At 47.1% G+C, this 12096-nt stretch overlaps 1 protein-coding gene across 1 annotated transcript in view; it reads left to right on the top strand.

The window, feature by feature from the left end:
• The window catches only part of LOC121037478 (guanylate cyclase 2G-like), a 46779-nt gene that overhangs the window by 1495 nt on the left and 33188 nt on the right, over positions 1-12096 (top strand). Inside the window, 5 exon segments of the mRNA XM_040486924.1 lie at positions 2102-2471; positions 3842-4187; positions 5723-5832; positions 9046-9231; positions 10673-10817. Of these exon segments, the coding sequence (XP_040342858.1) occupies positions 2102-2471; positions 3842-4187; positions 5723-5832; positions 9046-9231; positions 10673-10817 (1157 nt within the window).

Below are 12096 nucleotides of genomic sequence, written 5' to 3'. Positions count from 1 at the left end.
TCTAAAATTATCTAGAGTGGGATTATGAGCTTTAAGAAGTTTGTATATGGGAGGGGGAGATGGGATGCAGTGTATGTAATAGGACATATCCAGACTCCTAGCTTTGACATTATGACTGGTGCAATGATACATCCATCAGGGATGTTCCTTTTTTGAGTTCCTACTAAATGCAGAGCACTGTGCTGAGGAATTAGGTAATCTCACAATATCTTTACAACATCCTTCTGTAAGGGGTGTTATCGTGTTCTTCTGAAATTGAAGAAACTAAGGCACAGATGTAACTGACTTTCCCAGGACCACATACATCTGGTAAGCATAGGAGTAAAAGAGGTTCATGGAATTCTAACTATGGTCAGAGCACAGGAGTCCAAACTTGATTTTTTTGGCCAATTGACACAGAGCTGTCCTAGCAGAGGAGAGAGAGAATCTGTAACTGGGTGAAGAACCAGTTATGATGAGTTTGGTTTGGAGAAAAGCAACCCCTCTAATGCACAGGTTTGAAAATGGACCTCTGAGGTAGGCTAGACCTAAGGCTCAGTAGTCCCATCCTGGGTGCTTAATACTGAAGGAAGGTAAATAGATAATGAATAGTGATTGGCTATCCTTTCCTTCCTCTCACCTCAGACTGTCTCAAAGTCTCTCAAACCTTAGCGTACCTGGGGATATGTGAGGATCCGTTAAATGCAGATTCCAAGGATAAACCCAAGATATTATGGTTCAGAGGGTCTGCACTGGGAGCCTGGAATCTATACATCTGACCATCAGGAGAGACTGAGGTAGGTGGTCCTTAGATCAAGCTTTAAGAATTACAACAAGGGGCGCCTGGGTGGCTCAGTCAGTTAAGCGTCCGACTTCGGCTCAGGTCATGATCTCGCGGTCTGTGGGTTCGAGCCCCGCGTCGGGCTTTGTGCTGACAGCTCAGAGCCTGGAGCCCGTTTCAGATTCTATGTCTCCCTCTTCCTCTGACCCTCCCCTGTTCATGCTCTCTCTCTCTCTGGCTCAAAAATAAATAAATGTTAAAAAAAAATTAAAAAAAAAAAGAAATAACAACAAGCCTACAGTGCCGAAATACATAATCCCGAGGTGAGTTGGAGATGCCAGCCCCTTCTGTGCCAGTGGGATCTAGAAGAAAGCTGATGGTAGATGGGGACTGAACCATTTATACTTACGAGCATTTGCCCAGCTGGTGGCTGTGTCATCATACCTGGGGATAGCGATGGCTCCCCAAGGGGCCTGCCATCCCTGCAATGTAAAGCAAAATTTCTCTGTAAAATATTATACATGTAATATATCACATGTAATTCATCAACAAAGAGCTGTCCTCAGCTCTGCCCTGAGCTGCGCAGCGGGAGAGTTCGTGTTCATCCATCAGTAACATCTCCGTGGTGCCCTAGGCCTGGGTGAGGGATACAGACTATACCAGCTGTTGGTAATCCCACTCACAACCATCACTTCACTTAATCTAGAAGGAGTTCCTGGAAGATAGGTTCAGCAGGTGATAATAATCATTGTGATAATGATATCAACATCATCAATCACCACCATCATTTAACATTGACGAAATGGCTCTTTGCCCAGATATTATGTCGGGCACTCGATCACTTTTAATCCTTACCATGTCACTTTGGTGAGGATCCCTTTGCAATCTTACCCCCATTTTATGGATCAGGAAATGAAGGCATAGAGACGGGAAGTAACATGTCCTAGGTCACACAGTATTATGGTGAAATCAGAATTCCAGCCCGGGGCATCTGTCCACACTTGAGTGGTTCTCGTGATTTTATTTTACTAGCAAAAGGCTAGTGGAGATGGAGTGGGAGTTACGTGACCTTCCCAGGACCATGAATTTTGTCAGAGGTGTCACTGGACCCATTACCAGGGCTTTGATGACTCCTTGCCCCAGTTTCTTTTTTCAACACTGCTGCTTCTAGAGGTGTTAGGACAGACTCTGAAAAGGGAAGGTTTTGGTTAATTAATGCCACTGACTGGAAAGCAAGCTGCGGTCCTCAGGGAACTCTGCACAATCATTTAAACTCCTGGCTTGAGTGGTTAGGAGGCTCCTGCTGTGATACAGATGTTAGCTGTCATCCATGGCTCCCAGGGTAGGTGTGGAGGCCTCACTCAGATCTGAGCTCCGTTGGGGGATTGAATGTCATGTTGCCCACCCATCACTAGTTCTGACACTCTTGGTCAGCATGCTGGTGACTTGGCTTGAGGCTGCTGAACTCACCGTGGGCTTCCAGGCCCCCTGGAACATCTCTCACTCATTCAGCATGCAAAAGCTGGGTGCGGGCCTCCAGATTGCCATGGACAAGATCAACTCAGAGACAGCAGATTTTGAAAACTTCAGCTGGGAGTTCACTTATACCAACTCAACCTGCAGCACCACAGAGTCTCTTGTTTTCACCAACCAGGTCCAGAGAGAATGGATTCCTGCCCTGTTCGGACCAGCATGCCCAGAAGCAGCAGAGGTAGAGTATAGCCCTTCAGAAACTTTGGCTGAGTGTCCGTTGGAAGGGATGGTTTTTAAAATGATGGCACGGGGCACCTGGGCGGCTCAGTTGGTTAAGCAGCCAACTTTGGCTCAGGTCACAATCTCACAGTTCGTGAGTTCGAGTCCTGCGTCGGGCCCTGTGCTGACGGTTCAGAGCCCGGAGCCTGCTTCAGATTCTGTGTCTCCCCCTCTCTCTGCCCCCTCTCCAGCTCACACTCTGTCTCTTTTCTCTCAAAAAGAAAGAAACGTTAAAAAAATTAAAATGACAGTACAGACTGGAATAATCTCTTGGCAAGGGTGACATTATACATACTAACTATGTAGGTCTTGAGTACCATTTCTTTGAGATGTAATGAGACCATGTAATCATAACAGTTAACATTCTCTTTAAGGAAAGCCTTTCAAATCACTAATTATTAGTTCACTCCCTAACTTGTTGATTGTTTAGACTTGGTGCCATTGTACGTAGACCCTTCTTATTCACTCTAATGCTGTCAGCCACATGGCTCACAAAGAGTAAGTGGAAAGTGGATGCTTCGTTTCAAACAGAAAAATATCATTTGCTTGTGTAGATTTCCCTTTGGTGTGTGTAATAAATTATTCAGCGATGGTAAAGGTAAACGGCAAAGAGTGCAGTTTAGCTGATTAGATTAGCTTTGTGGAAGTCCTTGGCATCCCGCCTCTGACAGGTGTTAATGCAAAGCTGACTAGGAAGGAACATCACAGTCCTCACTCTCAAACATACTGGGGAGCTATCAGTACTGGGTGCTAACAAATGAAGTTCATATTTGAACTTGGATCTTGATCTCTTCCGGAATTTTTCCTTTGACATATTTCTAGCTTTCCAGAGCCATCCAATTTCCAAAGGCAAATTCAAAGGCCATGGAGTGTGTCTTCATTCCTCCACCCTGACCCTTCATATCCCCAATTCCCAAATCAGAAGTAATTTCTTACTTAACTCCTATAAATCTATAGCCGATAAGTATTGAATGGTATACTTAACTCTAAACTGTTTTTATATGCCTTAGCTCCTGAAAGAGTTGATCATGAGCTCCTTTAAGAGCAAGATCTCCACAGTTCCTTGTAAATAGTAGGACCCTAATGAAAAGTATTGAGAAGTAAATAAGGAACAAATCGATCAATAAATGCTCGCTATCGTTATTCTTGTCCTTTGAGGTTTTGCATCCTGAAGATGGATCCAAGACATTATCATCAATATTCCAAAAGAGAGGATTCAGTCTGACCCATAGACTCACTGAATCCAAAGTTTACACAGACACCTTCCAACGGGGTTTGAGTGTAGCCTAAACCGAGTTATGGAAAGGCATCCTTTTGGTTTCTTTCAAGGTTATTGGCTTGTTGGCCTCGGAGTGGAACATCCCTGTGTTGGACTTTGTTGGACAAACTGCAAAACTGGAGGACAACTTATACAACACGTATGTGAAACTTGTGTCGCCCGTGCACAAAATTGGTGATGTGCTCCAGAAAAGTCTCCGGTACTTGGGCTGGAAACACATTGGGATGTTTGGAGGTCACTCTGGGACTTCCTCCTGGGACAGAGTGGATGAATTATGGAAGGTTGTAGAGAACGGACTCAAATCCCATTTCACCATCGCTGCCAGTGTGAAATACATCGACAGCCATCCAGCCTTCCTTCGAGAGAACCTTAGAAGCGTGTCATTGATTGTCAGAAGTAAGTAGGAAAGAGTCTTCCATTGCTTATGTTTATAGAGACAAATAGGAAAGCAGATGGTTTGGAAAAAACTAAGACCTCTTCATTTTTCTATGGATGTAAAAAGCAGAAGGAAATGGTGCAAAGTTAATGATACATAAAAGCACCACCAAGAACAAAGTTATTTTTTCTTTAATGTAAAGTGAAATCCCTGATGCTATAGTGTTATGATGCACAGAGCCAGTTCTGGAAGCATCTTCCAGATGGGCTGGGTCTTTGCATTTGGATTATCGTTTAGAGCATGGGCTGTGGAGATAGAAAGCTCTAGGTTTGAAACCAGCCTCTGACACTTTCTAGCTGTGTGCTCTTGAGCGAGTACATTAACCTCTCTGTGCCTCTGGTAAGACGGAGACAATTATCTTAGCTACCTCACAGAATGGTGAGGATTAAATGAAGTCACACCTGTGAAGTGCTGAACACAATAACTGGTCAGCATGTGATAGCAATTATTTTTGTCATGGTACTTATGAGGCTCTGCTTTCTGGCATGAATTAGTAACTGACTCCTTTCTGTTCTTCCAATAAACTAAGCCCTTATGGCCTTTACGGTCTTGGGACTTGGGGATGTGCTGATCCCTTGGCCTGGAGTGCTACCTGCAATCCCACCCCACCCCACCCAGCCCTCTTTCTGTGGAAACATAGCTTCCTCTTCCCCTTCCAGACTCAGCCCAGAGCCCACTTGCTCCAAGGAGCCTTTTCGGACTACCTGACCTGGAGCAGTCCCCCCTCCCACCACCACCTCACCCACATCAGTATGAGAGCATCCTTCCTCCCTCACGAATTAGAATCTTAAATGCTCTCCGTAATCTCTTCACTTGCATGCCTTGTGGCTGTCAGCTCCCTGAAGGCAGGGGCCTTCTCTCTTGCTCACTGCTGTATCCTGTCTATAGTACAGTGCCTGACACACAACTGGGACTCAAATAAGCAGATTATCATTTGCCTCCTTTGAAAAAATAAGTCACTACTTCATTTGGGTGTCAAAATGCATGCTGATGTGTTTGGACGGCATAAAACCACCGTGACCTCTGCTTCCTGTCTCCCCCCACCCCGCCCCCCGCCCATCCAAAGTCAGAAGGTCTGAATGCTCCTGGTTCTGAGTCTTCTGTGAACTCCTCCTAATTGCTGTGTGGCTGATGAGTCACAAGCCAGATCTGTTGCTCTGAGTGAATTACGTGAAGAAACGAGAGCCCAGAAAGTGGTCACAACCTTCTTTTGGCTTGTACTTTGGGAGAGAGCGCAGTGAGGACTTTTGTGACACCAGCTTATGTACTGCTGGTGTGGTTCCGGAAGTGTACATGCTGGGAATAGCCTGGGCTTTCCTATTTCCTAAAGCATGCTCAAGGAAAGAAAAAGTCCACGTCTCATTGGCTCATTTGGAGTGGCTTCAGGCTGGACTTTACAAAGTGTGTGTGTGTGTGCGCACGCGCGTGTGTGTGTAGTGTGGGCACATGTGCATGTGAACATGTACAACTGGCCGACTTTGTTTTCTCTTCTTAGTCATCATCTTAATCGGCAGCTCAGAGGATGCAAAAATTATGCTGCTGGCTGCAGAGAACCTGGGACTCAACACAGGAGAATTTGTCTTCATTGTTTTGCAGCAGTTGGAGGTGGTGCTCATGAGCCCTCTATGGTTCCCACAGTAAGAAGTAGCAAGCAAGGAGCACTTGCTATGCACCAAATGCATCAGCTCACTGAGTACTCACTGCTATCCCATGAGGCGGGTGCCCTCGTGTTCTCATTGTAGGATCAGGACCCTGAAACTGAGCTGAAAGAATTTACCCAGAGTTCTTCTGCACAGTAGGTGAGAGGTCTCTGGTGGAGCCCTAGGAAAAGCCTCAAAAGGCCAACATACTGGTCCCATTAGACAATTCTTAGGTGGTTTGGTCCATTCGGTAATGGTCAGGATGGCTAAAACATATCATGTACCTCCTCTAAGTACCAAGGTACACATATTACTTGCCTCATGGCTCTCAATACTCCCAAGGGTCCCGTGAGACAGCTATTCCATGCATAATTTACACGCATCATGGCTCTCTTATTTCCAACAGTCTCGTAAGGTGGATGTCACTAGCATTCCAGGCCAAAAAAAAAAAAAAAAAAAAAACCAAAACAAAACAGAGGCTGAGCTAAGATACCCTACCCAAGAGCTCAGAGCTCTTGAGGGGAATAGCTGGTCTTCCAAATTGGGTCTTGTGGACACTGGGACTGAGCTCATTGCCCCGATAGCTCTGCCTTATGGAGTGTTTACTGGATGCCAGACCCCACCACGAGTACTTGACATACTAAAACCCATTTCAGCTCACACCACCCCATGGAGGGCTACTTTTTATGGGTCCTTTGTGGACTCATAGATGAGGACTCATAGAACTTGTAGACGAGGAAACTGAGATCCTGAAAGCTGAAATAACTTACCAGAGGCCACGTGACTGGTAGGAGAGAGACCTAGTATTTAAATTTTTTTAAACGTTTATTTATTTTTGAGACAGACAGAGACAGAGCATGAACAGGGGAGGGGCAGAGAGAGAGGGAGATACAGAATCTGAAACGGGCTCCAGGCTCTGAGCTGTCAGCACAGAGCCCGACGCAGGGCTCGAACTCACGGACCGTGAGATCATGACCGGAGCCGAAGTCGGTCGCTTAGCCGACTGAGCCACCCAGGCGCCCCGAGAGCTAGTATTTAAAGCCAGGGGGCTGTACATTTAATCACCACACCACACTAGCAGGCCACTTGCACTTAGCTATGGACACACTGCATAATTTTTATAGCAGTTTTATCTTTCTAAAATGAGCTTGTTTTATACAATCATGAGCTGAAATAGGGCAAAAGGGAGTAAAGAAAAACGTAAAATAATGTTCCAGATTTCTTTTATCTTTTTATCGAGAGTATTTTCGATTGCCCGAAGTGTCTCAGATCTCTCTGGGCAGCCAGTTGGAATTCCACACATATGTCAGACTTCCCAGAACATCCTCCCACCTTCCCTTGTCACTGCTGGCCACCCCTTTCTCTTCATCTCTGTCCCCTCTGCCTTCAGACAGATGCGGACATGCTGGGCCAGGTCTCGGTATTGACAGAGAAGCCCTTCAACACCCTTGCTGCTCTTTCCCCAAACCTTGATGATCACATTCCAGCTGGCTTGTAGTGGGAGAAGTCATATAGAAGTAAAAACATACCACACAACATCCATGCAGTTGAATTCATGCTGCTCTAAAAAAAAAAAGAATAGCATAAATCCATTCTAGAAAAAGATTCCCAATGTAGGCTTAGTGGGGGACAAATCAAGGTGCAGAACAGCATTATAGCGTGATACTACTTAAGGAAAATACACACGCATGCGGAACTGACAGGAGGGAGCCATAGGGGAATGGGGGAAGATTTTGTGGTCTTTTGTGTATATACAGGCAATGGGTGGGCATTCATTTCATAATAGTAATAATATAGATAATAATGATCATAACAAACCACCTAAACCATAAGAAGAAAATTGAGAATCAATAGTCCTGATGAATGGATAACGAAGAGGTGATATATATATGTATATATATATATATATATATATATATATATATGCGCACACAATGGAATGCTTCTTGGTGATGAAAAAGAATGAAATCTTGCCATTTGCAACAACGTGGATGGAGCTGGAGGGCATTACGCTAAGAAATAAGTCAGACAGAGAAAGACAGATATCATATGTTTTCACTCATATGTGGAATTTGAGAAACTTAACAGAAGATGGGGGAAGGGAAGGAAAAAAAAGTTACAAACAGAGAGAGAAGCAAACCATAAGAGACTCTTAAATACAGAGAATAAACTGAGGGTTGATGGGGGTGGGGGGCCAGGGGTTGGGGAAAATGAGTGATGGGCATTCAGGAGGGCACTTGTTGGGACGAGCGCTGGGTGTTGAATGTAAGCAATGAATCATGGGAATCCACCCCCGAAGCCAAGAGCACACTATATACACTATATGTTAGCTAACTTGACAACAAATTATATACCTATCTGTATCTATATCTATCTATATCTATATCATCTATATCTATCTATCTATCTAAAGAAGTAAAAATCAGATTACCAAAAAAAAAAAAAAAAAAAACATTCAGCAGTCCTAAATTTTTCAAGTTTTTTGCCACCCATTGCTAGAAGGTAAGGTTTCTGCATCTTAAGGTCTTGACACCCCAGGTAAGTTATTATTATTTATTTATTATTTTTTTGGCTTACTTCCCACTCTTTCAATGCTAGCTCGAAAATGGGTGGGCTCTCAGGCCCCCTGGAACATCTCCCATCCATTTAGTGTGCAAAGGCTGGGTGCAGGCCACATACAGTAATAACAGCCAGCATTGACTGAGGGCTTAACTTACACCAAGCTGGGCGCCAGGAGCTTCCGTGGACTATCTCATTTAATCCTCACGCAACCCACAAGGCAGTGCTATCGCTGTCTGTATTATATTAGATAGGTGAGTAAAAGCAGGGCAGGAAGGCTGTATACCTGTCCAAGGTGGCAGTCATTAGCTGGTGGAGCCAGAAGTCATAGTAAGGCCTGCCTTTCTCCAGGCCTCAGGTTCTTACTGCTGTGTAACACTGAGATGTAATTAAGCAAAAGTTAAGAGCTTTGCACAGAGTGTGTGCTCATTAAATGCTAGCTGTTTATGTTTTCTTTGGCTTATCCCTCGCTTAATAAATTAGAGCCTAAACTTTGTCCTGAAAGTTGTGTTTCCAAGGATCACAGTGAAGAGATTCAAATTTGACGTTGACTTTATGCGGTTCCGTTGAACAGGAGTATTTCGTACAGAATGACTATGTTTATTTCATTGTGTTTCAGGACAGTTTTTGGAAGGAGGTATTGACAAATCAGAAGGCGATGCACTCCTCCACGGTCTATGAGTCAGTGTTTCTCATAGCCTTTGGCTCCTATGGAGAAGGTCCTGGAGGTGAAGACTTCCAAAAACAAGTCTACCAAAGGCTGAGAGGACCACCCTTCCACAGCTCCATATTCACGGACGAGCAGGTCTGATGTGGGGCCTTCCTGCACAGGCCCCTGCCCCCTTCTTGAAGGATGTTTGTGTTTGGCTCTGAGAGTCTCCCTCTTATTTCCCCTCTGCTTGCCTCACTCCCCTAACACACACACACACAGACACACGCACGCAAATGCGTCTGTGCACACACACAGCCACACACTTTCTCATCTTCAACAGTCCAAAATATACAGTAGCCTGATGCTGTCTTGTGAAATCTGCACCCCAGGACCATAAAGGAGGACAGAGGTTACGAGATGAGAGGTCAGTGGCCTTTGGAATCAGAGACCTAGGCTCCTATCCCAATTCTGTTATTTACTAACTGTGGGCCTTGAGGTGAATTGCTTAATCTTCTACACATCTGTGTCTCCCCCCAAAAAATGGGACTCACAATGACATCTGCCTCTGGGGTGTGGTTTTGAGTATCTAATAATACAGAACATGGAATTAGCAGAACTGATACCAGTGGGACCTCAAACCTCAACAATTTCCTTTCCCGGCAGGATGCCAGGAGCAGGAACCAGAATGGAGGGATCAGAGAGGTGGAGCTAGGACAGGTCAAGGCAAGTAGGTGGTCTGGAACAGGGAGAAGAAGGTCGGGAGAGAGATTAGCAGCCAGTGGTGGTCTCTGTATGTGTGGGATGATGGGGGAAAGTGTCTCATTCCCACAGAGAATTCTTTATAGAGACACCGTTGGCCAGAGCTGGAACCACTTCCAGGGTGGGGCTGAGCGGACCTTGAAGGTGGTGATGGGTCACTGATGACAGGCGTTCCATTAGGAACAAGGTGGCCCGTTGTGGATCCTCACACAAAAGAAAAGATGATCAACTGACAAATATTGGGGGATCGTCTACTAAGTGTCAGCTCTGTACCAGGTTCTCCAGGGAGAACCTGCCTGGCCTCTAGTCAGCACTTAAATTTTTGTTGACCAAATGGATAGAAGAGAACATGTATTGAAGACCTACTATGTTCCAGGTAATGAGAATGGGAGTATACCTATTCTACCTCATTTAACTATCCTTATCATTACCGTGACAGTGGCCTTCTCGTTTTGTAAATCGGTGAGGTGAGATTCAGAGAGATTCAGAGAGGTTATGGAACTTACCCCAAGACTCACAGCCAGTAAAGCAGCAGGGCCAGCCTGGCTCTGAAATCTGCCCTCTTTCCATTAAACCATACTCCCTCCCACCCGTGGCCTAAAGAGCCATGCCTGTCCTGCAGGATCACGTGATCTCCCCGGGCCCAGGAGGCCCCAAGAGGCCAAGTGTGGTCCGTGCTATGGGATTTGATGGCACAGGCCCAGGCACGTGGAGGGCCCTCCTCTCCCTGGGGGACAGTGGGGACCACGGGTGTGTTCCAAGGTGAAGAGGACAGAGAGAGAGAGAGAGAGAGAGAGAGAGAGAGTCTTCCCTGCGTTTGCCTCCCTCCCTGAAGGTGAGCCCTTACACTGCCCACCTTCGCGACGCGGTGCTGCTCTATGCCCAGACGGTGAGGGAGCTGGCGGCGGCCGGGCGAGATTTCCTAGACGGGCGGCAGCTGGTGGGCACCCTGAGAGACTCCCATCGCGCTGCACTGCGGGGTGAGTGGCTTGCCCGCTGCTGGGTTTCCTCAACTGGGGCCTGCTGCTGCTCCCATGGGCAGGGCCCGGAGAAGCCGGGCTGTGGCTGGAGGCTTGCCTCACTGAGTCACAGGGTCCCTCTTTCTTAGGGAGATTCTTCTTCAAGGGCCGGTTGAGGTTCAACCTCCCGGCTTCCACGGGCCACTCTTCCAGGTCTATCCAGAAGGCTGCCCGGACCAGGGGAGGGGGCCTCGGGGGCGCCTCATCTCGGGGCCCCCCCCCCCCCCCGTCGCCGGCTGCCACCACCGCGCAAAGTCTCTCCCGCCAGCTCCTTTTGAACCGAATCTGTCTAGAATGAAACTCAAAGTCTGTGAGGACTGCCTCATGGGATTGCTTCCACAATGCTTCCCATCCTGTGCCCTCTCTGACTGGGGTGCTGGGCCTGATTCCCGAGAATGACCTCTAACGATGGGACTGCCGGGTCTGGCTCTGCTCGCAGGGGTGAGGATAGGCTGGGAAGCAAATCACCCTGGGTGCTCAACAACGGCTACCACCTTTCAGTGCACTCCAGTTTCTCATTCCTAAAACAGGGATAATACCCCCTGATCGGACTGGCCCTGGACAGAATGAGGATATTTGTCTCTGCTTCTCGTATTCGTTTCTGCCACACGGTGGCGGGACCACAGCCACAGAACTAGTGAGTGCCAGGGGCCTTCATACCAATCGAAAAGAGGCTCTTGGCCAAGGAGGTCAAATTAGGAGATGAACCCCCGTCGCCTTGTTGCACCATAAACAAAGTACATGCTGAAGGCAGCAATTCGGGTTGTTGCATTTGTGCCAGCAATCTGTGCAAACCTCAGCAGGGAGCTGGGCTCAGCCCTCACACTCCGGATGCCAGCACGCGTTCGCACGGCCCGGCAGCGTGGGGTCCTGGGGAGAACACGGCACTTGGAGCCTAACAGGCCTGCCTCTTCCTGGCCCTGGAAACTCAGGGGAGTCTGCCTCCAGCCTCTGCTTGTTAAGGAGTGGTGCCTCCCCAGAAGGGTCCGCTGGGGCTAGTCGTGTGAAATCACCATGACCCGTGGTGCTGGGCACACAGCAGGTGCTCAATAAATGGTCATTTTGTGTCCTCTCCCCGGTGGGAACGAAGCTGCGATAAGTCCTATGTCAGACCATACGTCCTAGTGGCTGGTATGGAAGAGCCGCATTTTGCTGCCCTGGGATCTCTAACATGTCCTTTGTGCGTCGGGTTGAGCATATCCTGGGCCAGGACGGGGCACCTTGTCGACACCAAGCACAA

The sequence above is a fragment of the Herpailurus yagouaroundi genome, unplaced genomic scaffold, assembly GCF_014898765.1.
Source record: "Herpailurus yagouaroundi ecotype Mexico unplaced genomic scaffold, PumYag 163, whole genome shotgun sequence".
Lineage (NCBI taxonomy): Eukaryota > Metazoa > Chordata > Mammalia > Carnivora > Felidae > Herpailurus > Herpailurus yagouaroundi.
Note: the sequence above shows the minus strand (reverse complement) of the source record. Positions and strands in the feature narration are given on the sequence as shown.